A 25,951-nucleotide genomic window follows, 5' to 3' on the forward strand; every position below is an offset into this window, starting at 1 on the left:
TATGTGCCGATCTGTCAGAATGTCAAGATCGGCACACACGCAGTAGCCCCACACTGCTGGCTTCCTGATCACTAGCCAGCACAGCAACCCTCCATCGCTGGTCGCAGACACCCTCCGCCACCAGATCACTGGCTTCCCAGACATCTCCGGGCCCGTCCCGACACCCAACTCCCCTCCAGCTCGATTCCCCTGCCCCAGGCAGTCCCGATCTCCTGATTCCCCCGCCGTCCCCACCAGCATCACTGACCACCCCTCTCCCCCTCCCCATCTCCCCCTCCCCCTCCACCCTTCCTCCTCTCCCCCTCCCCCCTCCCATTCCCCCTCCCCCCCTCTGATTTCCTCCTCCCCTACTCCCCTTCCCTCTCCCCCCTCCATTCACAGGCTGAACAGCACAGCAGGCTGGAATAATCACCCCCATGATTTCTCTGATCTTCAACAAGCGTTACGGATCGGTCTGGCCATATTTTCTTTCCACCTGAACTCATCTGATGTCTCCCCCTGGAAAACCCTTCACCACTTAGCTGCACTTCGAGATAAACAGCCGACATTAGATATCCAAATGGCTTGACACTGCTGTTTTGTGATTCCACTGAACCACACAGGCATCCTATATTCCAATAGAGGGCCAATTAAATATGTGAAAATGGTTGCAAATGAGAGAGAATGGTTTTTCAATTTCTGAAGCATGAATGATGGCTGTTAGCTTGACTCACAATAGAACTGATATTTTTGTTCCATTTTAGAGATTCCTTGGTAACTACACCCAACATTTTGATGGCGTTGTGATGATGGGCAGCAATGTCATTCTGTGGTATATTGGAGGAGGAACATTCAACGCAGTTCAATGGGTTGATAATCAGCTCGGAAATCCTTCCACCACTTCCCCCCCCATTCCCCAAAGGGTAACAGGAAACACTATGGGTGTGAAGATAGAACAACAACTGCACTGGCGTATCAGCCTCGATTCTTGTGTTCAAGCCCTGGACTGGGATTTGAATCTCGAGACTCAGGGACGAGAATGCTCCCAACTTGCCATTGCCTTTGGCTGTCCCTCCACTCAAGGATGATGTTTACCCAGGTTCCTAAGTTTCTGCCATGGGTCTTTGACTAGACTGGATAGGCCAATTCACAATCTTTAGGCAGATGGGTGGGATGTTCCATAAGGCAGTGAGACCCAGAGTGCAGGACTTTCTTCCTTTTCTTTCCCTCCCTGCCTGCCTCAGTTTTAAGACATTGCTACCAACCAAGCCACAATTGACACTCAAACTACCTTTGTACCCCCTAGTTTCATAGAAATGAGGTGAGATAATTAACATTCTCTATGAAACTAGCCCATCTTTCAAAATCACGGGCTCACTGGGATAGCGGGGACCAAATGCAGGAAAGCCATGTTCATGAAGCAAATTAGATACTGTTTGAAGTCAAAGTCTTCAATTTTGAGGTAATTTGCACTGGAATCATGGGAGGGACTTTTCTCCCTCTCCACGGCTTGTTTCACGGTGGTGGGAGGTGGCACGCCACTTGCAGGCGTTGGGAGGTTATGATCCCACCATCATCAATGGGGTTTCCCATTGAACACACCCTTCATTGCCAGGAAACCTGCGGCAGGGGGTGTGCCGTCGGCAGAACCATAATATCCTGCCAGCATGAATGGCAGCAAGATTTTGGCACATGTCTCTGAAACCATGGAAGCCAGGTCACTGAATCAGAGGGCCAAGCCACTAAATATACTCAAGAAGGAAATAGATTTCTAGACATTAAAGGCATCGAGGAGTATGGAGAGAGAACAGGAGTGTGGCATTGTGATGGAGGATCAGCCATAATGATGCTGATTGGTGGCGCAGGCTCAAGGGGCTGGATGGCTCACTCAGAGAATCTCTACAGGGGTGAAGGAGGCCATTCAGCCCATTGAGCTGCACCGACAACACCCAAGCCCTATCCCCGTAACTCCACGTATTTACCCTGCTAATCTCCCGGACTAAAGGACAATATAGCATGGCCAATCCACCTAACCTATGCATCTTTGGGACTATTAATCCTGCTCCTATTCTCTATTTTTGACATTTGCATCCATTACATTTAACTACAGTTATGTGCAAAATTAACCAAAAGCAATGATGTTTCAAATATTAAAAAGAAATGCCAAATGGTGGCTTCAACAAAACAAAGTGCACTATTTAACATGGATGCTTGAATTCAGGAAAAAACATAGTCACATTCATAGGTATTTTTTCCCATTGCCCCAGTAACAGCAGCTGGGTGGGAGAAACTGAAGCAATAAGCCCTCCAGCTGTTTTTAGATGCGTAGGGCTGATGTCATTATTGGTGAATTGACCTCAAAATATTGACGTCTATTGTAAGAGATGCTTATCAATCGATCATCAATTTCGATAATATTATGCAGAAAAAAATACCCAAGAGGTTCTTTAATACCTTCAGAAATTATGCATTTCTTGTTGGTAATAAGTTAGCACTAACCTGAGCAGCCATATCAACCAGCTGTGGAAGCCTCAAATATTTTCCCATCTCACCTTTAAGGAATTCCAATAAACTTCCTGTAATAACAAACCATTCAAAAGATAAGAAAGCAGTAAAACCTTCGGTTCCAACTCAATTACTTTCTATGATATGTTCTAATCCTGCATCTGTGCGACTGGCAAAACTGTGTTATCGGGCAACAAAGTAGATTTTTATTAAATACTCAGAGGGGTGTCATTGTCGCGCATTCCCAGGAGAGGCAGAATAAGTACATCTGGACAGAGTCAGGTTTCACTCCACATTTCTATCAGATGTGCTTCAGCCCTCAAACCCAAGAACCCCACTGCAACACTTCCTTCTATGACCCCACACCAAACAGCTTGGGGTCTCTCAGAATATGACTGCTCATCAGCATTCACATTAAGCCTTTATAGACAACAGATTAAAAAGACTTCCATTCCATCACAAGCAGCCTGGTGGCACAGTGGTTAGCACTGCTGCCTCACAGCTGCTGGGAACCAGGTTCAGTTCTGGCCTCGGGTGACTGTGGGGAGTTTGCACATTCTCCCCGTTTCCTCCCACGGTCCAAAGATGTGCAGGTTAGGTGGATTGGCCATGCTAAATTGACCCTTAGTAACCCGAGCCAGGTAAATATGGGGGATTACGGGGATCGGGCCTGGGCAAGATGCTCTGTCGGAGAGTTGGTGCAGACTTGATGGGCCGAACGGTCTCCTTCTGCAATGTAGGGATTCTGAGATCAGCCTAGACTGGATTTGAAACCATTTCAGGAGTCATCGGCAGAAGCAACATTGCACAACCTGGCGGGCATGGCACAAGCACCTTCTTGGCTACGAGCAGAGATTTATAAATGCAAATCCTGCCCCACCTTCTGTTGTTGTTGCCAATATGCAATAATCGCAGAGGGTGGGGGCGCGGTTTCCCAACTCAATGTACCCACCTCAGGGGCAAACATCCAGGCTTAACTATTCATATCCTGCTCCACATCTTAGCTGAACAGTAATAGGCAAAAATACTAGAACAAAATGAAAGTAAAATCATGACATTTCCTAGATCAGAATCATTATGAAAATCAGTTTTGTTTCATGAACGGGATATTATATTCCTAGCTATTAAAACCAAGGTGTCTGATGCAGCTCAAAGGCCCCCAGGTAAAATTTAAGACAGGAGTCAAAATTGATAAAAGACTATTCGATAATTTCAGTCCAAGAAAAAAAGATGATTTAATTCTTGCCTTCCTCATTGTCTTTGGCCTCTTAATTGGTGATCATCAGCAATCATAATATACTCCTAATTGTTCACACTATATGGGACCTAGGCATCAATAATACATGAGCTCTCTCTTTTTGCAATCAATTATTACGTTCTTCAGACGAACTAAGGACAGCAACCATACTTTTGCACTGAAAAATCCAATAAATAAAAGTTGCTTTTACGTTGGATTTAATGAGGCACTAGGGCGGAATTTTCCCATCCCGTCCACCATAGGGATCATAGTGGGTAGGACATGTACCGTGCAAAGATCCGTTGACTGTGAGGGGAATTTTCCAGTTTTGGGGCGAGCGTGGCCAGAAAATCCTGCCCTGGTTTAACCAGACACCCCGACTAAAGGGAGGGATGGGTTGGTAAGTTTGCCGACGACACGAAAGTACATGGGATTTAATAGGATTGAGGGTTATAGGTAGGCCTAGTAGGTAGGGACATGATCAGTGCAACTTGTGGGCCGAAGGGCCTGTTTGTGCTGTAGTTTTTCTATGTTCTAAAGCTTAAAGTTAAAAGTTTTATTTATTAGTCACAAATAGGCTTACATTAACACTTCAATGAAATTGTAGTGAAAACCCCCCAGACTTCGACGCCTGGTCGGGTACAAGGAGGGAGAATTTAGCATGGCCAATGCACCTAACCAGTTTCAGACTGTGGGAGCACATGGAGGAAACCCAAGTAGACACAGGGAGAACGTGCAGACTCAGCACAGAGACCCAAGCCAGGAATAAAACCTGACTCCCTGGCTCTGCGAGGCAGCAGTGCTAACCTCTGCGAGGCAGCAGTGCTAACCTCTGTGCCTCTCTGACGCTACTGACCTTAGTGAAGCCAGCAAGTTTATTTTGTGCTAGATTTGAGTTCCGCGTGCCAGAATCAGGCAACCTTGGCACCCCATGAAGTAAAGAAATGGTTTTAAACCCATTTATTCCTTCCCAAGCATTTAGTATATTTCTCAGAAACATACTCGGATAGAATATTTGCACAGGCCTTACGAAAGAAGAGGCTTGCAAATTTGGACAATTTAAAAAGATCTCTCAGCACTAAAAACATTTTGTGCTTCCCCCACCCCCCACAATCAAATCAAAATTGACTCTGACATCAACAGCCACCATCCCGCCAATACTTTTGCTCCTCACTGTGGTGTCAGGGTTACAAGTCCGACACAAGACAATGAGTTCAGGCTCCTGCTAGTTCATGTTTAATGCATGGCTTATCACTGCTTTTACCATGATCCTCCACGAGACTTTATTTGAAGCGAACCCGCTTTACATATTCATACGCAAAGTATAATCAGGAAATTCTGCTGGTTGCAAGGACAGAACAGAAGCTAAAGGCAGGTGAACTGCTCAGGGCACAGAACTGAGAGCAAATCTTTAATCTGAACAGCATTACCATATTCAGCGAATTTCAAAGCATTTCTGTGATGCCATATTTCTGCAATGTTCATTAAAAAATAATTTCCAGTACACAGAAGTATATTTTCTAGGTATACGAGAACCAAATAAAAGGGGTGCAAGTTTGGAAAAGAATACTCAAGATCTCTTCATAATGTTCCAGCCTCATTGATGCTTGTGGACGATTCTCACACGACCCATCACAGATCCTTAATTAAATTGCCGGATTCACTGAGGCACAATTCAAATTGAAATAATCTTTAGTGGGCTTTTTCTTAGCTGCCAGTTCGAGTGAATTGGAAAAGATTGTGGGCGGCACATTGGCACAGTGGTTAACACTGCTCCTCACCACGCCAGGGACCTGGGTTCGATTCCAGTCTTGGGTCACAGTCTGTGTGGAGATTGCACGTTCTCCCCATGTCTGCATGGGTTTCCTCCGGGTGCTCCGGTTTCCTCCCACAGTCCAAAGATGTGCGGGTTAGGTTGGTTGGCCATACTAAATTGCCCCATTGTGTCAGGGAGATTAGCAGGGTAAATATGTAAGGTTACAGGATTAAGGCCTGATTAGGATTGTTGCCAGTGCAGGTTGGAAGGGCCAGATAGTCTCCTTCTGCACTGTACGGACCCTTCTCCCTATGATTTAGTTCACTATAGCCAGCATGAGTGAAACCCAGCGCCACTATCACAAGAAAGATGCTACAATAACAATGCAATTTGATAAATGTAGATTTTCCTCATCACTCACTTAGTCTGGTGTGCAACCTATATTATTAATGTAAGATATTTTTCATATGATAAACATAATCATGGCCAATTTTGTCTTATTTTAATATTGTCACTACAAAGGAGCACAAGTTCAAAATTCTCCACAGGTAACCATGCCCATTTTCCAGCGGATTTCTATACGAGCAAAGGTTCATAGAAAACATTCAGTGTTTTTTCTCCGAGGGAGATTATCAACTTAGATTTTACTCTCAGACTCCATACTTACTTCAGTTTTGACAATGGATTTTAAAAAGACGCTCGCTCTTATCGCACTGATGTTAAATGCACCAGTGTTTAACCTTTATTGATCCAGATCCTGTTCAGTTCCGTATGTAATTACCTTTGCTCATGTACTCGGTAACAATGTAGATCGGCTCTTCAGAGACGACTGCATACAGCTGTACCAGCTTGTCATGCCGTAGCTTCTTCATGATCTGGGCCTCCTGCAGAAAAGCCTCTGGAGACATCGTGCCAGGTTTCAAAGTCTTAATTGCGACTTTTGTGGTTCCATTCCAGGTTCCTAGAGCACAGCAGAGTACGTATAAAGGGCTGGCACAAACTGAACACCAACTCATACCTTTCGCTTTTTATTCTCCTCTCAACCTTAGTCTCCTCTGCACGCAACTAAAGCTGTACAGTACCACACAAGCATCGCTCCTGCCTTTCCCTCTCACAAGGACCCCTTTGCATGATGAGTTTAGTAAGCAGGGCAGACTTCAATTACTCTAAGTGATTGATCTAATGACAAAGAGCAGGCCATTAACATTCAATGGCCAGATTCAGAGTCTGCAATCCCCAAACCACTGCGAAACACAAATCACAGAATCCCATGTGTTTAAACTGGAATTTCATATTCAGGCACCATACGTTATTCATGGCACCTTCTCTGCAATATATCCAACAGTCCTCCACTTAGTGGCCCAGTGAGAAAACACAAAGCAAAATCCTCTTTTTCCAAATATCCCTTACTTTTATTGCCTCAATGCAAACCACCCCCCCTCCTTACCTGTCACACCAGGCCATTTGTCTTTTGTTTTTAAAGTTGCTATGTAGGGCAGTGGCACAGTAACACAGGGGTTGGCACTGATGCCTCACAGCAATCCTGGGACCCGGGTTTGATTCTGACCTTGGGAGACTGTGCGGAGCCTGTATGGGTTTCCTCAGGTGCTCCGGTTTCCTCCCACACTCCAAAGATCTGACAGGTGGATTGCCCGTGCTAAATTGTCCCTTACTGTCCCAAGATGTGCAGGTTAGGAGGAATTAGCAGGGTAAATATGTGGGGTTGCCGGGATTGGGCCTGGGCTCTGTTGGAGACTCATGATGTGGGGATGCCGGCGTTGGACTGAGGTAAACACAACAAGAAATTTCACACCAGGTTAAAGTCCAACAGGTTTATTTGGTAGTAAAACCCACAAGCTTTCTGGACGCTGTTCCTACATCAAGTGAGAGGAGAGTTCTGTTCACATGCCCTGTATCTGAGCAGAACTCTCCTCTCACCTGACGAAGGAACAGCGTTCCAAAAGCTTGTGGGTTTTACTACCAAATAAACCTGTTGGATTGTAACCTGGTGTTGTGAGACTTCTTATTCTGTCGGAGAGTGCAGCTTGTTGGGCCCAATGGCCTCCTTCTGCTCTGTAAAGATTCCATTCAAAAAGTGACTCATGTAAAATCTGAGACTGAGACAGTGATAGAGTTGAACAATTGTCTATATTTCCCTGTCAATGGAATCATAAAGTACACCATCTCTACGATCAGGCAGAATGTCAGTCCTCTTACCCATCCACACTTCTCCAAAGCAGCCCTGTCCAAGTTTCACTTCCAATTTCAAGGATTCCCGCGGGATCTCCCAAGCATCTTTAGCTAATCCCTGGGTCTGTGGTCTCACAGTCGGACAAACAGTTGTCAACCGATGACACAAGCCATCAGCATGCTCTGGAAAGAAAAACCATAATTCAGTATCAACATCTCATTAGCCTTCAAGGCACTTGACCCAGCACATATTTTGCTAATCCTGTCCATCTCCCATCATTCAGCACGAGTGGCCAAGCTTTTCAACTTTGTGGGCTTTTTCAGACGATACTGAAAGATTTCACAGGTCTTGTGTAAAGTTTAAAATCACCGTGGTCATTAATTTCCATATATAGCAAACCACAGCGACTGATAAAGCCAAAAAAATACCATGCCAAGATCGGTGTCCCCAGGCAACAGACCCTTCAAAGCCTTATGGCCCATGGAAGTTCCTCTGGGTGCTCTGGTTTCCTCCCACACTGCAAAGATGTGTGCATTAGCTGGATTGGCCATGCTAAATTGCCCCTTACTGTCCCAAAATGTGTAGGTTAGGGGGATTAGTGGGATAAAAATGTAGGGTTATGGGGATTGGGCTGGGGCGGGATGCTCTGTTGGAGAGTTCAGGCTCAATGGGCCCAATGGCTTCCTTCAGCACTGTAAGGATTCTATTCAAAAAGTGACCCATATAAAATCTGTGACTGAGACAGTGATGGAGTTGAACAGTTGTCGATATTTGAGATTCAAACTGGACAAGAAGCAGAGAGTGGTTGGGGTGTGGACTGCCTGCTGTGATAGTGGAGTCGGACACTTTAGGAACTTTCAAGCAGTTATTGGATAGGCACATGGAGCACACCAGAATGATAGGGAGTGGGATAACTTGATCTTGGGTTCAGACATAGCCTGGCACAACATCGAGGGCCGAAGGGCCTGTACTGTGCTATACTGTTCTATGTTCTAAGACTCCAAGTTAAGAAATATGGGAATAAGTTTTACGATTTAATGCTTTCTGCAGACAAGAGTTCAAAGTGGGAATTTGAACAGGAGATCATGGAGTCTGAAATTATTGATTACTTTGCTTAAAACCATTTTATGGTCCGACACAAAAATCTACCGGAGGTAGATTCACATGGATTGGCGAAAATCATGCGAATTGGGCCTGGCAACCTCAGAACCAGAATTCCCAAGTAATTCTCCCGTCACTGAATGCTCGGTGAATGTTAAGTCAGAACATTCACTCCATTATAGTGAATGGGAAAGCAGATTCCTGGGTGAAGCGGGCTGAATTACCAGGCTACATGAACTGCATGCAACCTGTTGGAGCCTCTAGACTGCAGTTCAGTAAAGGAGACACAAGATCTGCTTCTTCATAAACTACCTTTATTTCCTTGATCCAACTGCTCACATACAATTGTCCATCAACACCCAGTGCCACCTGTAGCCCCTTTATATATCAGTGACTTCTACTGAATAATTGACATCAAATTAGGACTTAATTAGAAGGTCTGTTCAACTGCTCCTTACACCACCCGCCAACACGGTCATTCTCCATTTAGCAGAACAACGGTTAACAAAAAAAAAACAAAAAGTAAAGAATTCTTACAAAGTAAGGAAACCAGAGCAGCTTTTCTTGTTCTCGTGCCTGGGCATAATTGCACTTACTTAGTGGGGCGTGCAGAGGAAACTCAGGTGGCAAGGTGCCATGACCAGATGTCACCTCCATGTACTGCACACAGATGATCCAACATGACCCACGCAGGAGCGGGGAAATAGATTTTAAGATTTAATTATTGGGACACGCGAGTGTTCGGAATGAGAGATAAACTGCCACGGCATTCTTTTTTCTAAAAGCAGCGTTCTTTCTGTGACAGATGCATGCACAGGAGGGGGTATTTCCTGGCTTTGTGATTTCAGCAGGGGGTCTAACCTGTTGGCAGCATGTAGCGGAGATTTGGATGCACACCATGCACTTTGCCACCAAATTTCCGATATATTCACTCACAAACTTCCTCTGCAGTGAAAGACATACACGTGCACATTTTAATCCACTCTGTTATCTTTCATTCTCCGTGGCTCGGAGAAATGGGAACTCTTTTTTCATTTTTTCTGACAATGTCTTCAAAGGCGGGAGGTGGTGGGAGATTGGGTGGGGGGGGGGGGTAGCGGGGAGCTCTCAACATCAACCACCCTTCCCGATGCAAACTCCCTCAATCTGGCACTGTATTCCTTTGAATAAAGGATGAAGGACTCCCACCCACTCCTTCTCATGCTTACACATGGCAAGCCCCCACAGCGGCAAAATGAGGATCTTGAGTGGGCATTAATCTGGGCAGTGGTGGAAAAAATCGGCCAGGCCCCATTGCTGCCTCACAGTGCTAGGGACCTGGGTTCAATTCCAGCCTCGGGTGACTGCCTGTGTGGAGTTTGCGTGTTAGAATCATAGAAATCATCATAGAAGCCCTACAGTACAGAAAGAGGCCATTTGGTCCATTGAGTCTGCCCCGACCACAATCCCACCCAGGCCCTATCCCCATATCCTTACATATTTTACCCACTAATCCTTCTAAATTACGCATCTCAGGACACTAAGGGGCAATTTTAGCATGGCCAAATCAACCTAACCTGCACATCTTTGGACTATGGGAGGAAACCGGAGCATCCAGAGGAAACCCACGCAGACACAAGGAAAATGTGCAAACTCCACACAGACAGTATCCCAAGCCGGGAATCAAACTCAGGTCCCTGGAGCTGTGAAGCAGCAGTGCTACAGTGCCACCTCTATGTTCTCCCTGTGACTGTGTGGGTTTCCTCTGAGTGTTCTGGCTTCATCGCAGAGTCCAAAGATGTGCAGGCTAGGTTGATTGGCCATACTAAATTATCCCTTAGTGTCCCTAAGATATATAGTTTAGGGGCATTAGCAGGGGTTACTGGGTAAGCCTGGGTATGGGTGGATATAGATTCGATGGGACAAGTGGCCTCTTTCTGCATTGTAGAAATGCTACGTTACCCTCCTGCCTAATTAAATGCTCCCCCACCTCGCCAGCAAACCTGCCATGGGGAGGAAAGTAAATTCCTTCTCACTTCTCAGGGGATGGATAGATGTATGGGTTGACTCGTCATTTTGTAGCAAAACTCGAGAGGGTAAGCTTTGTGGGAGATTCACTTTTGTAAAAACATTATGAGTTCTTATTTTCCTTTACCGATTGTTAAACTGTTAGAAGCTCTGAAATGAAAACTGAACATATGTAAGGTGCTATTAAAAACGATTTTCTTTCTTCAATTAAACATCAATATTGACGTACACTATTGCAGGCAGGCATCTGTCTGCAGTATCAGCAGTCCAAGGTGCACAGTGCATGAACAATGCACTAAACTGGTGCAATATTTTATTCTGACTGCTGTTTACTGCTTAAAGAATAGTTGCAGCAATTTTCTTCTTCTCCTGCAGGTAACATCCTCCAACAGCAGATTATCCGAGGATCACCAAACCAAAGCTTGTGCCACGATATTACTGCAAGGCAAGATGTGGAGATGCCAGCATTGGACTGGGGTGGGCAGAGTAAGAAGTCTCACCTGATGAAGGAGCAGCACTCTGAAAGCTCGTGATTCCAAATAAACCTGTTGGACTTTAACCTGAAGTTGAGAGATTTCTTACTGTGACTATAAGGCAAGACAAGGCACAGTCCTGAGGCTACCTTTGCCAGAACAGACTCCATGCTGTTAGTGTTATTCAGTAAGAAGTCTTACAACACCAGGTTAAAGTCCAACAGGTTTATTTGATAGCATAAGCCACAAGCTTTCGGAGTACTGCCCCTTCATCAGATGATAAAGGGGCAGTGCTCTGAAAGCTTGTGGCTTGTGTTACCAAATAAACCTGCTGGACTTTAACCTGGTGTTGTAAGACTTCTTACTGTGCCCACCCCAGTCCAATGCCAGCATCTCCACATCATGGTGTTATTCAGAACCATGCACAAGTCATCTAGCCAATGGAGTCAACTAACCAGCCACCTGCAATAAATTTCTAACATGAAAATACTTCCTCCATTTGAGCTTGCAATGTCGCATGGAAGGGCAACTCCATCTCTATATTCGTACAGCATTTCTCTATAACTTACTTGAATAGTGGAGTACCAGCTGCTGCAGGTTTTCAAACTGTGTTCGCGAGGTAATGTAGAAGCCACCTTTATCCAGTTTCCGAATTTTGTAGTGCTTCACATTCAGTCCTTTTGCATTGTCGTAGTCAGACACGGAGAGGCAATAAGCACCTTGATAAAAGAAACTAAAATATTACCCTGTAACATTTGAGGAACTTTGTATAACACTACAGTTCCAGTTTAATGTTCATGAGATACCTGTATCATAGAATCCTACAGTGCAGAAGGAGACCATTCAGCCCATCAAGTCTACACTGACCACAATCCCACCTAGGCTCTATCCCAATGACCACATGCATTTACTCCAGCTAGTCCCCCAAACATCAAGGGGCAATTTAGCATGGCCAAGCCATCTAAAACACACATCATTGGACTGTGGGAGGAAACCCACACAGACACGGGGAGGATGCGCAAACTCCACATAGACAAGCCAGGAATTGAACTCGGGTCCCTGGCGCTGTGAGGTAGCAGTGCTAACCACTGTGCCACCATGCCTCCCTGTATGCAATCATTGCAGCTACCAATGTGAACCGAAGCAGACAAAGGTCAGCTTGATTTTCCCATTTTTGTCCACAATGAGTTTCTGGCTGGTCATTTGTATATTTGATATTATATTGCAGCTCAGGTCTTCAAAGAATGAGTTAATGGAGACAGTCTCCTTTATTGTTGATAATACATCCATTAAACAGGTGCACCAGGAATTAACCATTCTGTGTGAACGCAGACTGCCAGGATCCTTATCCAAGGCACAGTGACACAGTGGTTAGTGCTGCGACTTCACAGCGCCAGGGATCTGGGTTTGATTCCCAGCTTGGGTCACTGTCTGTGTGGAATTTGGACATTCTCCCCGTGTTGGCGTGGGTTTCCTCCCACAATCCATAGATGTGCGGGTTAGGTGGAATAGCCACGTTAAATTGCCCCTTAGTGTCAGGGAGACTAGCTAGGTAAATGCATGGGGTTATGAGGATAGGGCCTGAGTGAGATTGTGGTCACTACAGACTCAATGGGCTGAATGGTTTCCTTCTGCACTGCAGGATTCTATGATTTGAGCATTTCCAGTGCTTAAAATGAGAACATGAGCTCACTACAGAAAGAATGGCTCTGTGTGTGTGTGTGTGTGTGTGTGCGTGTGTGCGTGCGCATGCTGGTGACATAACATCAATTACACATTGGTAAGTTGACTGGTCCCAGGAAGGCCAGTTGTCCTCGAGAAGTCCTAGCTTTTTAAAAAAATTGCTGCTCTGAAAAAGAAAATCCAGAGAGTACATTGTGCTGTCATCAGCAGCTGCAGGCAGCCAGCACTCGGAGAGAGCCAGGGACCAACACAGCAGCAGGCCTGGGGCAATTTAACTTCCCGTTTAGCCGTGCTAAGAAATAAAGGAATCTGTCAATTTGTGAAGAAACTCCTACTTATTTATTGATTGCACTTCCTCCAATCTTCTCATTGCTGTTATGGCAAACACTCACTACGTTTCAAAGTTAAGCAAAGTATATGGAGTCATTTTATGAACCTGAACACAAGCCTTCCTTTATTATTGGTTTATTTATTGTACCTCACCATGTGCAGATTGTAGCTCTTCTCCCAGCCAAATCATAGAATCCCTACAGTGTAGGAAGAGGCCATTCAGCCCATTAAGTCTGCACCAACAACAATCCCACCAAGACCCTAACCCCATAACCCCATGTATTTATCCTGCTGCTCCCCCACTACTAAGGAACAATTTAGCGTGGCCAATCAACCTAACCCGCACATCTTTGGACTTAGGAGGAAACCAGAGCACCCAGAGAAAAACCACGCAGACACGAGGGGGATGTGCAAACTTCTCTCTCTCACTCACACACACACACACACACACACACACACACACACAGTCACCTGAGGCCATAATTGATCCTTATTTGATGGCATTGTGAGGCAGCGGTGCTAACAACTGTGCCACCCAAATGATGAATTCCTCATCAATACCTCATGTTTAGATCCCAGGTTCACCATGTGCTGTTATTAGATGAAATTTTACCTGCGCAAAATCATTAGATACCTCAGGTGCCCTGGGCACTACCTGCACAGACAACCCAACAATTTACTGCCCACCACACTGAAATGTATTTCTTGCCAGCTTACAACCAACTTAAGAACTGGGGAGACTACACACTGACTAAAGCTGCTTTTCTTCCTCAATATAACTGGTTAAGAACTGTAATTATACATTAGGATCATTTTTAACATGTCCATGCTTGATCCAAATTCCAGATCTGTGCCAATTTTTTGTTTATCAACTGAAATCTCTTGCAAACGCAACATTAAGACACTTTTTTTTCATTCGGTCACAGCAAGTGGGCGTTGCTGGCTAGGTCAGCATTTATTGCCCATCCCTAAGTGTCCCTGAGAAGGTGGTGGTGAGCTGCCTTCTTGGAACTGCTGCAGTCGCCCAAATACTAACAATAAATTATGCCGGACAGTCACACTTCCTCACCTTGAAATCATCCCCATCGCTAGAGTGCTCATTAAAGAATGTGCAATTTATAAAGAGACATCACGGAATTGAACAATTCATTGCCAATATGAACAATGTTCTGCTTTTAATGCAGCATTTTAAACTCAGCATGTATTTACAAAGAAGCTGTTCTCAAGAGCATTAAATTAGTTTCAGTACAATCTGTCTGCTGCTACATTTTACGCGATCCTGTTGATAGCTTTCCCGGGATCATTGCAGAATCCAAAACCGAAGCCAAGATTCGTGACAGCACAAGGCTTTTTGCCTACCGGGTTTGTAATACTAGACGTTCTTTCAGTATTTCGCAGCTGTTGTCATTCTGCCGATTTTGGGTTTCTTTTATTGAAAAAAGCCAAGAGAGGCTTCCTTTCAAATATTCTCCAGAGAAGTTGCCTCACCTTTCTTTCTCCATGCTCAGTATGTTTAAAAGCTTAAGCTTCATTTCAATTCTTCCCCTTCTCTCTTAAAGGACACAATAAGTTGTTGGGTTCAGGTCCATGGGTATTAATGCCCCACAGGTATCTCAGTCAAGTAGATGTTGTGTAACAGGAAAGTAAGGGCACCGTAGTCCCAGATTACCATAGGTTGCTCTCCCCCTTTTGAGGGAGACAGCTGACAGGTGGTGATTTAACCCGAGGATCACCACACCTCAGGCGACGGATAAAGTTGAGAAGGCAGGGCCTTCATGAATAACTTCAGCCAGTGTGAGAACTGAACCAATGCTGTTGGCATTGCTCTGCATCACGAACCAGCCATCAAACCAACTGAACTATTGTGTATGCCTATAAAAACTGCCAAACTGCGATGGCCTAGTGATATTATCGCTAGGCGATGAATCCAGAAACTCAGCTAAATGTTCTGCCGATCCAGGTTCAAATCCCGCCACGGCAAATGGGGGAATGTGAATTTGTTAAAAAATATCTGGAATTAAGAATCGACCGATGACCATGAAGACATTGTCGATTGTCCAAAAAACCCATTTGGTTCACTAATGTCTCTTCGGGAAGGAAATCTGCTGTCCTTACCTGGTCTGGCCTACATGGGACTCCACAGCCACAGCATTGTGGTTGACTCTCAGCTGCCCTCTGAAATGGTGTAGCCAAGGCAGCTATAGATAGGCAATAAATGCTGGCCAGCCAGTGATATCCATGACCCACGAATGAATAAACAAAACTGAGGGAAGAACAACATTACAGGCAGACTGCATTGTGTTCCCAGCAGGTGGACTTAGACAACAGGCAAAAGCAGGTGCCTGGCATTCACAGCTCTTTTAGACATGTTTTGTTCCTTTGCGTGTTCCATTACAACTCCATTCACTCCTGCATCAAGAAACCTTTTGCCAGTTAATCTCTCCTGCCCTCTACTTCATCACAGACTTTCCCTGTGTTATTTTTCTCCATCCTTTCCACTTCTGCAAAACCTATTGCATTTCCAGTTTTTCCCCCGCTCTGAAGGGCACAGATCTTAAAACTCTGCACAGATGCTGCCAGGTATTCCCAACACATTCAGGTTTGAGTACCAGCATCTGCAATTTTTTTTTTAGAAGAGCAGACCCCTGGTTGGTTTCTTCCCTCATGGCTCTCCCCCAGTTGATAGTGGCCATGTTGTCCCCCCAGTTTGAGACAACTGCAGCCTTTGTCACTAACTGGCTTAGATCAGGCGAGTGCGGACAGATCAGGAACGGCACTTTGGTAGCTATCTGATCTGTACAACTGAAAGCTGAAATGAGCAGCAACTTAATTGAAACATATAGGATTCTTAAAGGGCTTGACAAAGTAAATGACAAGAGGATGCTTCTCCTCATGGCAGAGAATAAGACCAGAACGCATAGTCTTAGAATAAAGGGGAGTCAATTTAAGACTGAAATGAGGAGGAATTTCTTTTCTCAGGAGGGTTGTAAGTCTTCGGAACTCCTTGCCACAGAAAGCTGTGGAGCCAGAGTTCTTGTACATTTGGGCTCTGGGCAACAGAAAACTAAACTTGTAACTAAGAGCCATCTTCCTAATACGATCGCAAAAGTAAAATCCATAAGACTGTACATGAAAATATTTTGCAGTGGATATCCAACGACTATTTACAGGAATTGAATTTTTTGAATTAGGCCAAACCACAAAAATTGCTGCACAATACAAACTCTGCTTTATTGCTCACATGCTAAACAAGCATTGTTGTTGTGGGTCTCTCTTTAGCTCTGTCAGGGTGACAGCACAAGCACTTGGAAACCAGGTTTCTGTACCCCAGACTATTCTTCCCAATGCCGCTCTGCCCCCTTCCCACCCCCTTAGAATGCATGGAAGTTTTAATGTGCAGAGCTTTGCACACAATTTGTCACACAGAATTCTGCCCATTAATAATTCACTTGAGAGGAGAAGAAATACCAGGAAAACTACAGCACAGCAGTACTTATTACATCTCAAACCAGCATTAGCCATGATCCATTTGAGATCTAATTTTGTGGTGCAAATTGCAATCCGCGCACAGCTCAATATCATCAATCGTTTTGGAACTGGAAGCATGCACGGCTGTCGATCAGATGTATCAAGTTAAACCTCCCACCTCCCGGTGGCTTAGTTACAGTGAGCCATACAAAAAGGAAAGAGCTGGAATAAATATAGAATCCCTGCAGTGCAAAAGAAGGCCATTCGGCCCATCGGGTCTGGACCGACTCTCTTGACAGAGCATCCCACCCATGTCAAAACCAACCCCCCCCTCCACCCTATTCCCTTACCCCCAAGCATTTACCCCACTGATCCCCCTTACCCACACATCTTGGGACACAGAGGCATGGCCAATCCATCTAATCTGCACATCTTTGAACTTTGGTAAACAAGTGAATTGATCATTGTCCAGCAATCACTGCTGGAGACAGACAACTTGGTGTCAAATTGGGATGTTGCCAAATTTGGATGTGATGCCCCACCCCCCAACCCCCACCCCACCCCCTTCACCCCCACAGTTTGCTAACATTCACTGTCTAGTTTCAAATATATATGGTTGGTCACTTAGATGAGATATTGGGCAGCTTTCCACAATCATAAGTGCATATCTTAGTGAGATTAACTGGGCGGCACGGTAGCACAGTAGTTAGCACTGCTGCCCCGTAGCACCAAGGACCCGGGTTCGATTCCAGCTTGGATAACTGTCCGTGCGAACTTTGTACATTCTCCCTGTGTCTGCAATGGTTTCCTCAAGGTACTCTGGTTTCACCCCACCATCCAAAGATGTGCAGGCAAGGTGGGTTGGCCGTATGAAATTGCCCCTTAGTGTCAGGGGAAATAGCTAGGGGTAAACGGATGGGGTCGTGGGATAGGGTCTGGGTGGGATTGCAATTGGTGCAGAATGGGCCAAATGGCCTGCTTCTGTACTGTAGATGATTCTACAGTGCAGAAGCAGGTTCTATGATTCTAATTAACTGACTCAGGAAGGAGAAAAGGTGAGGGAAGTAAATTGGTGAACATCTGCTTACATCGTTGTCCAAAGCCAAGCATCATACATTTCAAGTGTCAGGTGTACAGCATTAGGCGTCTCTGGGCGATATAGCAAAGGCACATTTGAGGAGCTGAGAGGTAGTTTGACCAGGCAACCATGCTAACTACCAAATACTTAACTCAGGTACTTATGGTTCGAAGGTTCCAACATGCTTCAAAAGAGAAATCCAGACTAAGTGCAGCCGTGTTAAGGCCCATTAATACCATCTGTGCCAGACTCTAATGACTATGGACAGACATGACTTGCATACTGGAGGACCAGCCTCACCATAACATAAAATAAACTGGGACTGGGACAAACCTGTGATGCAGACTGGGGATTTGACCTGCGTACAAATTAACTGCACAGTTGGATTGGCAACCTCTGCATTGTTTGAGAGTTCCAAGGCCTGAAATGCTAAATTTCACGCTATTTTGATTTGGAGCCCAAACTAATTTGGTCTTTAAAAAAAAACAACATGCTGCATCAGTGAGAAGGTCTGTCAGGGACGAATTATACAGGCTTGTATATTCATGTTAAGAAGGAATCGATATCCCATGGCACTGGTCACTGTAAGCAACTTTTATAATACCGAGTTAACCACTTAATGGAGCGGCACGGTGGTTAGCACTGCTGCCTCACAGCGCCAGGGACCCAGGTCCGATTTCCGGCTTGGGTCACTGCGTATCTGTGCGGGGTCCACACATTCTTCTCGTGTCTGCATGGGTTTCCTGTGGGTGCTTCGGTTTCCTCCCACACTCTAAAGATGTGCAGGTTATGTGGATTGACGTGTTAAATTGCCCCTGACTTCAGGGGGATTAGCTAGAGTAAAGTGTTGGGACCAGGGTGGGATTGTGTTCGGTGCAGACTCGACAGGCCAGGTAGCCTCCTTCTGCACTGTAGGGATTCTGTGATACCCAATGTAATGTACATATATGTTGCAACGTATTAACCTTCAGCAGCAAGTATCTAATTTCATCTATTGTTTCTTCTTTCTTTAAGATTAATTTGATGTGTTATTTATAAAGAGAAAACTTATGAAAACTTAATATGGAGGAACCTCTCTTCACATTGTATTCATACTGGCTTTACAGACCTCCCACTACCAGCGTGTGTGATTCTGATAGTTACACAGGCACAACTATTTTTGCTGAACGACCCATGTGATCTGTTTGTTGATAACCAGTTTGAATTATGAGATAAACACACTTTCCCCTCTGATTCATTTCCTTTCATTGATAGTCGACTTGCCTCAGGCCCTATGCTTGAGACTATCCAGAGTCTGACAGCCAGACTGATATTGGACCCGCTTGTACCATGTCTTTCTTAGTGGTGATTAAGCCTTTGTCTCTCCCACCTTCACATTTTAGTCCTCAATTTGACCTCTGAGCATTCGTATTCATTAACCTCCTTCCTTCCCCCTCGAAACTCTCCTCTCAGCAGCCAACCATTGTGCTAACTAAACCAGCATTGAACTTGACAAACATTATTGTACATCTACTAACATAATAGTATCAACTCTTTCTGAGTATGGTAGAATAGTGGTTATTTTACTCAACTAGCAAGCAAAACGCCTAGTCTAATGATCCAAAGACACATGCTCAAATCCCACTACATCAGCAAGGGGAATAAATTCAATTAAATAAGTCTAGAATAGTATCAGTATTGGTGACCATGAAACTACTGATTGCTGTCATGACTAATCTCGTTTCCTATTGTTCTTTAGGGAAGGAAATCCACTGGCCATACCCAGTATGGCCTATATGTGACTCCAGGCACTCAGCAACATGGTTGTCTCTTAATTGCTCCTTGAAATGGCCCAGAAAGACACTCATTGTATTCAAAAAGAAATAGCTTCAACTTCTCAAGGGATGGGTAATAAATGCTGGCCTTGCCAGCGATATGAAAATCCAGTGAATGTATTAAAAGCGAAATGCCTCAACAAATGAAACTGAGTCAAAGAGGCAAATTGAAGGTCTAGGTCTAGACTTAGGGAGAGAGATATGTCTGGGCAAAGAAAAAATGGTGTGGAGGATTTCATAAGAACATCAGCACCGGGTGCAGGAGTAGACCATCTGGCCTCTCGAACCTACTTGTAATAAATAAACTTTAGAAATGGTTAGTTTAATAAATGGTGGCAATTTGAAACACTTAGGCTGTGATTTTCCAGCCCAGCCATGAACCCACTGCATCAACAATCCATTGACCTTTGGAAGGACCAGCTGACCCTGGTGTCGGGCAGGGCGAGAACATCCTGCCCTTGGTTTTTTTGCCTCATGGATAATGTGGCACCTTTGGATTTGGTTGGAACACTACAGCCATGTGTTATAACACAGAATTTTAATGATTTAAATAATTAATTTTAATAATACTCAATAATTATTTAATTTTAAGTTAGATTTTAAATAATCAGTGGAATAATTTATTTATCTCCATTCTTTGATATACCCTTATATATAAAATTAATAGGGCACATCCTTTTTCCTTTGTTTGCTGCACTTCATGGCAGTGTCATTAATACTAATATATTAATTGTGCTGCAAAAGTGACATCCTGCTTTTTTTGCGCTAAAAGCAATTATTATTTTTTAATTACTTTACAGAACTGCTAAGGACACAGTCATGGAACCAGGCCCAACTTGTCCATGCCGCTCATTTTTTAAACCGCTAAGCTAGTCCCAGTTGTCCGCGTTTGGCCTATATCCCTCTATATCCATCTTACCCGTGTAACTGTCTGAATGCTTTTAAAAAGACAAAATTGTACCCAACTCTACTACTACCCCTGGAAGCTCCCGTTTCAGCACTCATCACCCTCTCAGTCAAAAAACTGTCTGCCTGGACCCTTTTGTATCTCTCCCCTCTCACTTTAAATCTATGCCCTCTGGTTTTAGACTCCCCTACCTTTGGGAAAAGATGTTGACTATCTAGCTGATCTGTGCCCCTCATTATTTTATAAATCTCTATAAGGTCACCCCTAAGCCTCCTACGCACCTGGGAAAAAAGTCCCAGTCTATCCAGCCTCTCCTTAACTCAAACCATCAAATCCTGGTGGCGTCCTAGTAAATCTTTTCTGTACTCTTTCTAGTTTGATAATATTCCTTCTATAATAGGGTGGTCAGAGCTGTACACAGTATTCCAAGTGTAACCTTACTAATGTCTTGTACAATTTCAACAAGACGTCCCAATTCCTGTATTCATGTTCTGACCAATGAAACCAAGCATGCAGAATGCCTTCTTCACCACCCTGTCCACCTCTGCCTCCACTTTCAAGGAGCTATGAACCTGTACCACTCTTTGGTCTATAACTCTCCCCAACACCCTACTAGTAACTGGTATAGTATCAAACATTATCAAACTAGAAAGAGTGCAGAAAAGATTTACTAAGATGCCACCAGGACTTGATGGTTTGAGTTAAGGAGAGGTTGGAAAGACTGGGACTTTTTTCCCAGGTGCGTAGGAGGCTTAGGGGTGACCTTATAGAGTTTATAAAATAATGAGGGGCACAGATCAGCGAGATAGTCAACATCTTTTCCCAAAGGCAGGGGAGTCTAAAACCAGAGGGCAAAGGTTTAAGGTAAGAGGGGAGAGATACAAAAGGATCCAGATGGACAATTTTTTCACGGAGAGGGTGATGAATGCTGGAACAAGCTTCCGGGGTAGTAGTGGAGTTGGGTACAATTTTGTCTTTTCAAGCTACCAAAATGCATCACCTCGTCTTTGTCTAAATTAAACTCCATCTGCCATTCATCAGCCCACTGGCCCAATTGATGAAGGTGAGGCTGGCAATGACAACGTATGAGAATCATCAGCAAAAAAGTTAACATATAGCTTGGGTTAATTCGATGGATCAGTACATTGTATTGTTGTTTGAAAGAACAAAGTCCATTATCCTTTCACCTCTGCAAAAACCATTCGAAGGCAGCACAGACTACGGCCGGATTTACTGTTCACTGGTCATGGAGGCACCTTGTCATTGGAATCTAGTGGGACCTTTTGGTCTTGCTGAAGTCTATAATGTTTTGTATGGCTCGTCAATCCTGCTGCCGTGGAACCCGCGCAGGGTGGAAGGGTCATCTTTGGCAGGATCCCACCCATGGAAACTGCTGGAAAATCTCACCTTATACCAGTGTCCTAGTTCCACTGAATCCTTAAAAACCCTACAGTGCAGAAGGCCATTCGTCCCATCGACTCTACACCGAATCTCCAACGGAACATCTCACCCAGGCTCTATCCCCATCACCCTGCGTATTTACCCCACTACACATCTTGAGACACTATGGGATAAATTAGCATGGCCAGTCCACCTAATCTGCACATCTTTGGACCGGCATTCCCAGCCAGCCAAGAGAAAGAAGTCCTGCACGTCAGATGTCATCCAAAGTATCACTGTTGACAATTTCCAACAGACTAACGCCCTCATTGCACAACTCCATTGTTCTGTCAGTGAGTTCAGTGGGGGCCTTCTATTGGAAACTGGTAAGTTGGGATTCTGCTTGGGGACTCGTCAGTTCACATAGATCAATGGGACAAAAACCTTCCTATCTTCTGATCACTGGCAGAATTCAACATAAAATCAACCTCAAACTGACTATGATGTAGAGTTGCTGGTTTTGGACTGGGGTAGGCAAAGAAAGTAGTCTCACAACACCAGGTAAAAGTCCAACAGGATTTTTTTTCTTTGTTCTTTAATAGAGGGATATGGTTCCCAGAAGGGTAGGGTTTTTAGTTCAGTTGGGCAGGATGGTCGGTGCAGGTTTGGAGGGCTGAAGGGCCTGTTCCTGTGCTGTAATTTTCCTTGTTCTCTTTCTTCTTTATTCTTTTGTAGAGGTTTATTTGGTAGCATGAACTTTCAGAGCCTGATGAAGGGGCAACGCTCTGAAAGCTCATGCTATCAAATAAACCTGCTGGACCTGGTGTTGTGAGACTACCTACTGTGTCAAACTATCAGGCCATAATAGGAAACCATCCCTAATTTGACAGCCTTACTTCAAAAGGCTGGTGTGGAAACCAAACTGACAGTGTAACAGTGCCCTGAGCAGATAAGCTTTACAACTTACCTGCCCTCTAATGGATGCCTGAAATAAGGAATCATTCCATCTTTCAGCACAAACACCCATCATTTTCCTAAGCCCAGGAATTAAAAAATAAAACAACAAATAGTAACATGATGCAAGCAGATTGAGGCCTCCATCTGTCCAACTCTCAGTTTGGTACACAAAAGGTTGCCTTTGGCAATAGAACAGTTGCCAGTTGATTACGGTGACCTCACTGGGTTAACAGTTGATTAAGAGGCCAAGTCAAGAAACCATGCAGGCAGAGTGGGGACTAAATTAACTCTACTCCGACAATCTTTATACTCTTCAAGGGATCTACTTGATCCCAGCTGCCTGTGCATGTCATATGCCCCCTCCTTCTTTATGACCAGGGCCTCAATATCCCGAGTCATCCAGGGTTCCCTACTTCTACCAGCCTTGCCCTTCACTCTAAAAGGAATGTGCTTACCCTGAACACTGGTTAACACACTTTTGAAAGCCTTCCACTGACTGGACATCCCTTTGCCTGCCAACAGACTCCCCCAATCAACATTTGAAAGTTCCTGTCTAATTCCATCAAAATTGGCTTTGCCCCAGTTTAGAATTAATTGGCTGCTTGCAGCAGCTACTGGCTCAAGATTGCAACTAGTTCTTAAAGCTAAATTGTAGTGCTTACTACTGTCGACTGCATTGCTTAATTGGGTGGTGCGTTGTGCCTTGGCAGTCAGGCAGGAAGTGACTGAGAGCTGGTAAACAATGGTGACAAATATGGGAGAGAGCAGGCTGCAAGGTATTCAACTGCTGCACCTTGGTAAAGGAAATGGAAAATAGGGTAAAACATCCTGTATCATTCCCCCCATGGGTGCGGAGGCTCTCTGGACATTAATCAAAAAGGCAATGAGAATGATAGCCATGGAGGTCAATGCCAGAATCTAACCCTGAGGAGCTGGAGTAACAAGCAGTAACAAAGAGGATCACTGACTTTACACAATTGTTCAAGGTCAGTGAAAACACTTTCAGCTACTTTTTCCTCTCAACTGCACAACTAGCTGCACATTCACGTTGAATCACCACACCCTCACCATTCGCCTAGCAACAATCCCTATCAGGACTCATACCTAACATTCATATGCATCACCTCACCCTCCTACGCTCAGCACTGCTGCAAGTCTCACACCCACATCCCACAGCTTGGACACACTGCTAGTTATACAATTGAGGCAGTCACATCACCCAATTTCATTGCACCCACACACTGGCACATTTCCCTCTCTCTCTCTCTACTGCAGGAGGTGGTGGTGGAGCAACAGGAACTAACTGGAGGCGAACAGATGTGTCTGTATATCTTCACCCTAATGGAGGAGGTGGAATTGACCATTATTAGAATGACAACCACTGAACCCCATGCTCAGTGGCAAGACTGAATCAACCAAAGGTGGCACTTCCTCACTTCTAATCTTCCTGCCCCCATCTCACTTCCTCCTCGTTCTGTAATCTCTGCTGATTTACAAGCTGCAGGTGGTGTTAACACCAAATACTCCCACCCAATCCCTCATCACAACCTTAGCCCCATAGTTCAGTGGAGAGTGCAGGAGGGCGTGCCAGGCTCAGCATGCTGCATACCTAAAAATGGGGTGTCAATCTGGCGAAGCTACAACACAGGACGACTTGTGTGCCAAACAGCATTAGCAGCAAGTAATAGAGCTAAACAATTCTAAAACCCAATGGATCGGATCTAAGCTCTGCAGTCCTGCCACATCCAGCCATGAATGGTGGTAGGCAACTAAGCAACTCAACAGAGGAGGGGGCTCCCCCCACGGATATTCCCATCTTCGATAATGGAGGAGCCCGGCACATGAGTGCAAAAGATATAATTTGCAACAATCTTCAGCCAGAAGTACCAATGGATGATCCATTTCAGCCTCCTCCAAAGGTCCTCAGCATCACAAGTACCCATCTTCAGTCCACAGGATATTAAGAAATGGCTGAAATACTGGATACTGCAAAGGTTATGGTCCCTGATGATGTTCTGCCAATAGAACGGAAGACTTGTGCTCCAATGTCCCTAGCCAAGTTGTTCCAGTACAGCTATAGCCCTGGCATCTAACCGACAAAGTGGAAAATTGCCCAGGTATGTCCTTTACACAAGAAACTGGACAAACCCAACCTGGCCAATTACTGCCATATTAGTCCACTCTTAATTATCAGTAAAGTGATGGAAGGTGTCATCAACAGTGCTATCTAGCAGCACCTGCTCAGCAATAACCTGCTCAGTGAGGGTTTTGCCAGGGTCACTCAGCTCCTGACCTCATTACAGCCTTGGTTCACATATGGACAAAAGAGCTGAATGCCAGAGGTGAGGTAGAGTTACTGCCCTTGACATCAGGACAGCATCTGATTGAGTGTGACATCAAGGAGCCCTAGCAAAACTGGAGTCAATGGGTATCAGACAGAAAACCCCTCCACTAATTGGAGTCATACCTGGCACAAGGAAAGATGGTCATAGTGGTTGGAGGTTAATCATTTCAGTTCCAGGAGTCCCTCAAGGCAGTGTCCTTGGCCCAACCATCCTCAGCTGTTTCATCAATAACATTCCTTCCTTTATAAAGTCAGAATTGAGGATGTTGTTGAAGATTGCACAATGTTCAGTACCATTCGCGATTCTTCAGATACTGAAGCAGTCCACGCCCAATATCCAGGCATGGGCTGACAAGTAGAAGTAATATTTGCACCACACAATGCCAAGCAATGATCATCTCCGACAAGAGAGAATCTAACCATTGTTCCCTGACATTCAATGACATTACCATTGCTGAATTCCCCACCATCAACATCTTAGGGGTTTCTATTGACCGAAAACTGAATTGGACTAAATACCACGGCAACAAGAGCACGTCAGAGGCTAGGAATCCTGCGGTAGCTAACTCACCTCCTGACTCCCCAAAGCCTGTCCACAATTTACAAAGCAGGAGTATAATGGAATATTCGCCACTTGCCTGGATGGGTGCAGCTCCAACAACACTCAAGAAGCTTGATACCGTCTAGGACAAAGCAGCCCACTTGATTGCTATCACACCCACAACTGTTGACTCCCTCCAC

The 25,951-nt window shown here is 44.8% G+C and overlaps 1 protein-coding gene across 2 annotated transcripts in view; it reads right to left on the bottom strand.

The window, feature by feature from the left end:
* The window catches only part of LOC145353860 (proto-oncogene tyrosine-protein kinase Src-like), a 186,635-nt gene that overhangs the window by 15,984 nt on the left and 144,700 nt on the right, over positions 1–25,951 (bottom strand). For both annotated transcript variants that reach the window (XM_080204761.1, XM_080204760.1), the window contains 4 exons: positions 11,819–11,968; positions 7,695–7,850; positions 6,259–6,438; positions 2,479–2,555 (listed from right to left, as the gene is read on the bottom strand). In XM_080204761.1, coding sequence (XP_080060887.1) covers positions 2,479–2,555; positions 6,259–6,438; positions 7,695–7,850; positions 11,819–11,968 — 563 coding nt within the window. The remainder of the gene's footprint in view (positions 1–2,478; positions 2,556–6,258; positions 6,439–7,694; positions 7,851–11,818; positions 11,969–25,951) is intronic.

Source organism: Carcharhinus amblyrhynchos, chromosome 16, assembly GCF_965287045.1.
Source record: "Carcharhinus amblyrhynchos chromosome 16, sCarAmb.v2.hapA, whole genome shotgun sequence".
Classification (NCBI taxonomy): Eukaryota; Metazoa; Chordata; class Chondrichthyes; order Carcharhiniformes; family Carcharhinidae; genus Carcharhinus; species Carcharhinus amblyrhynchos.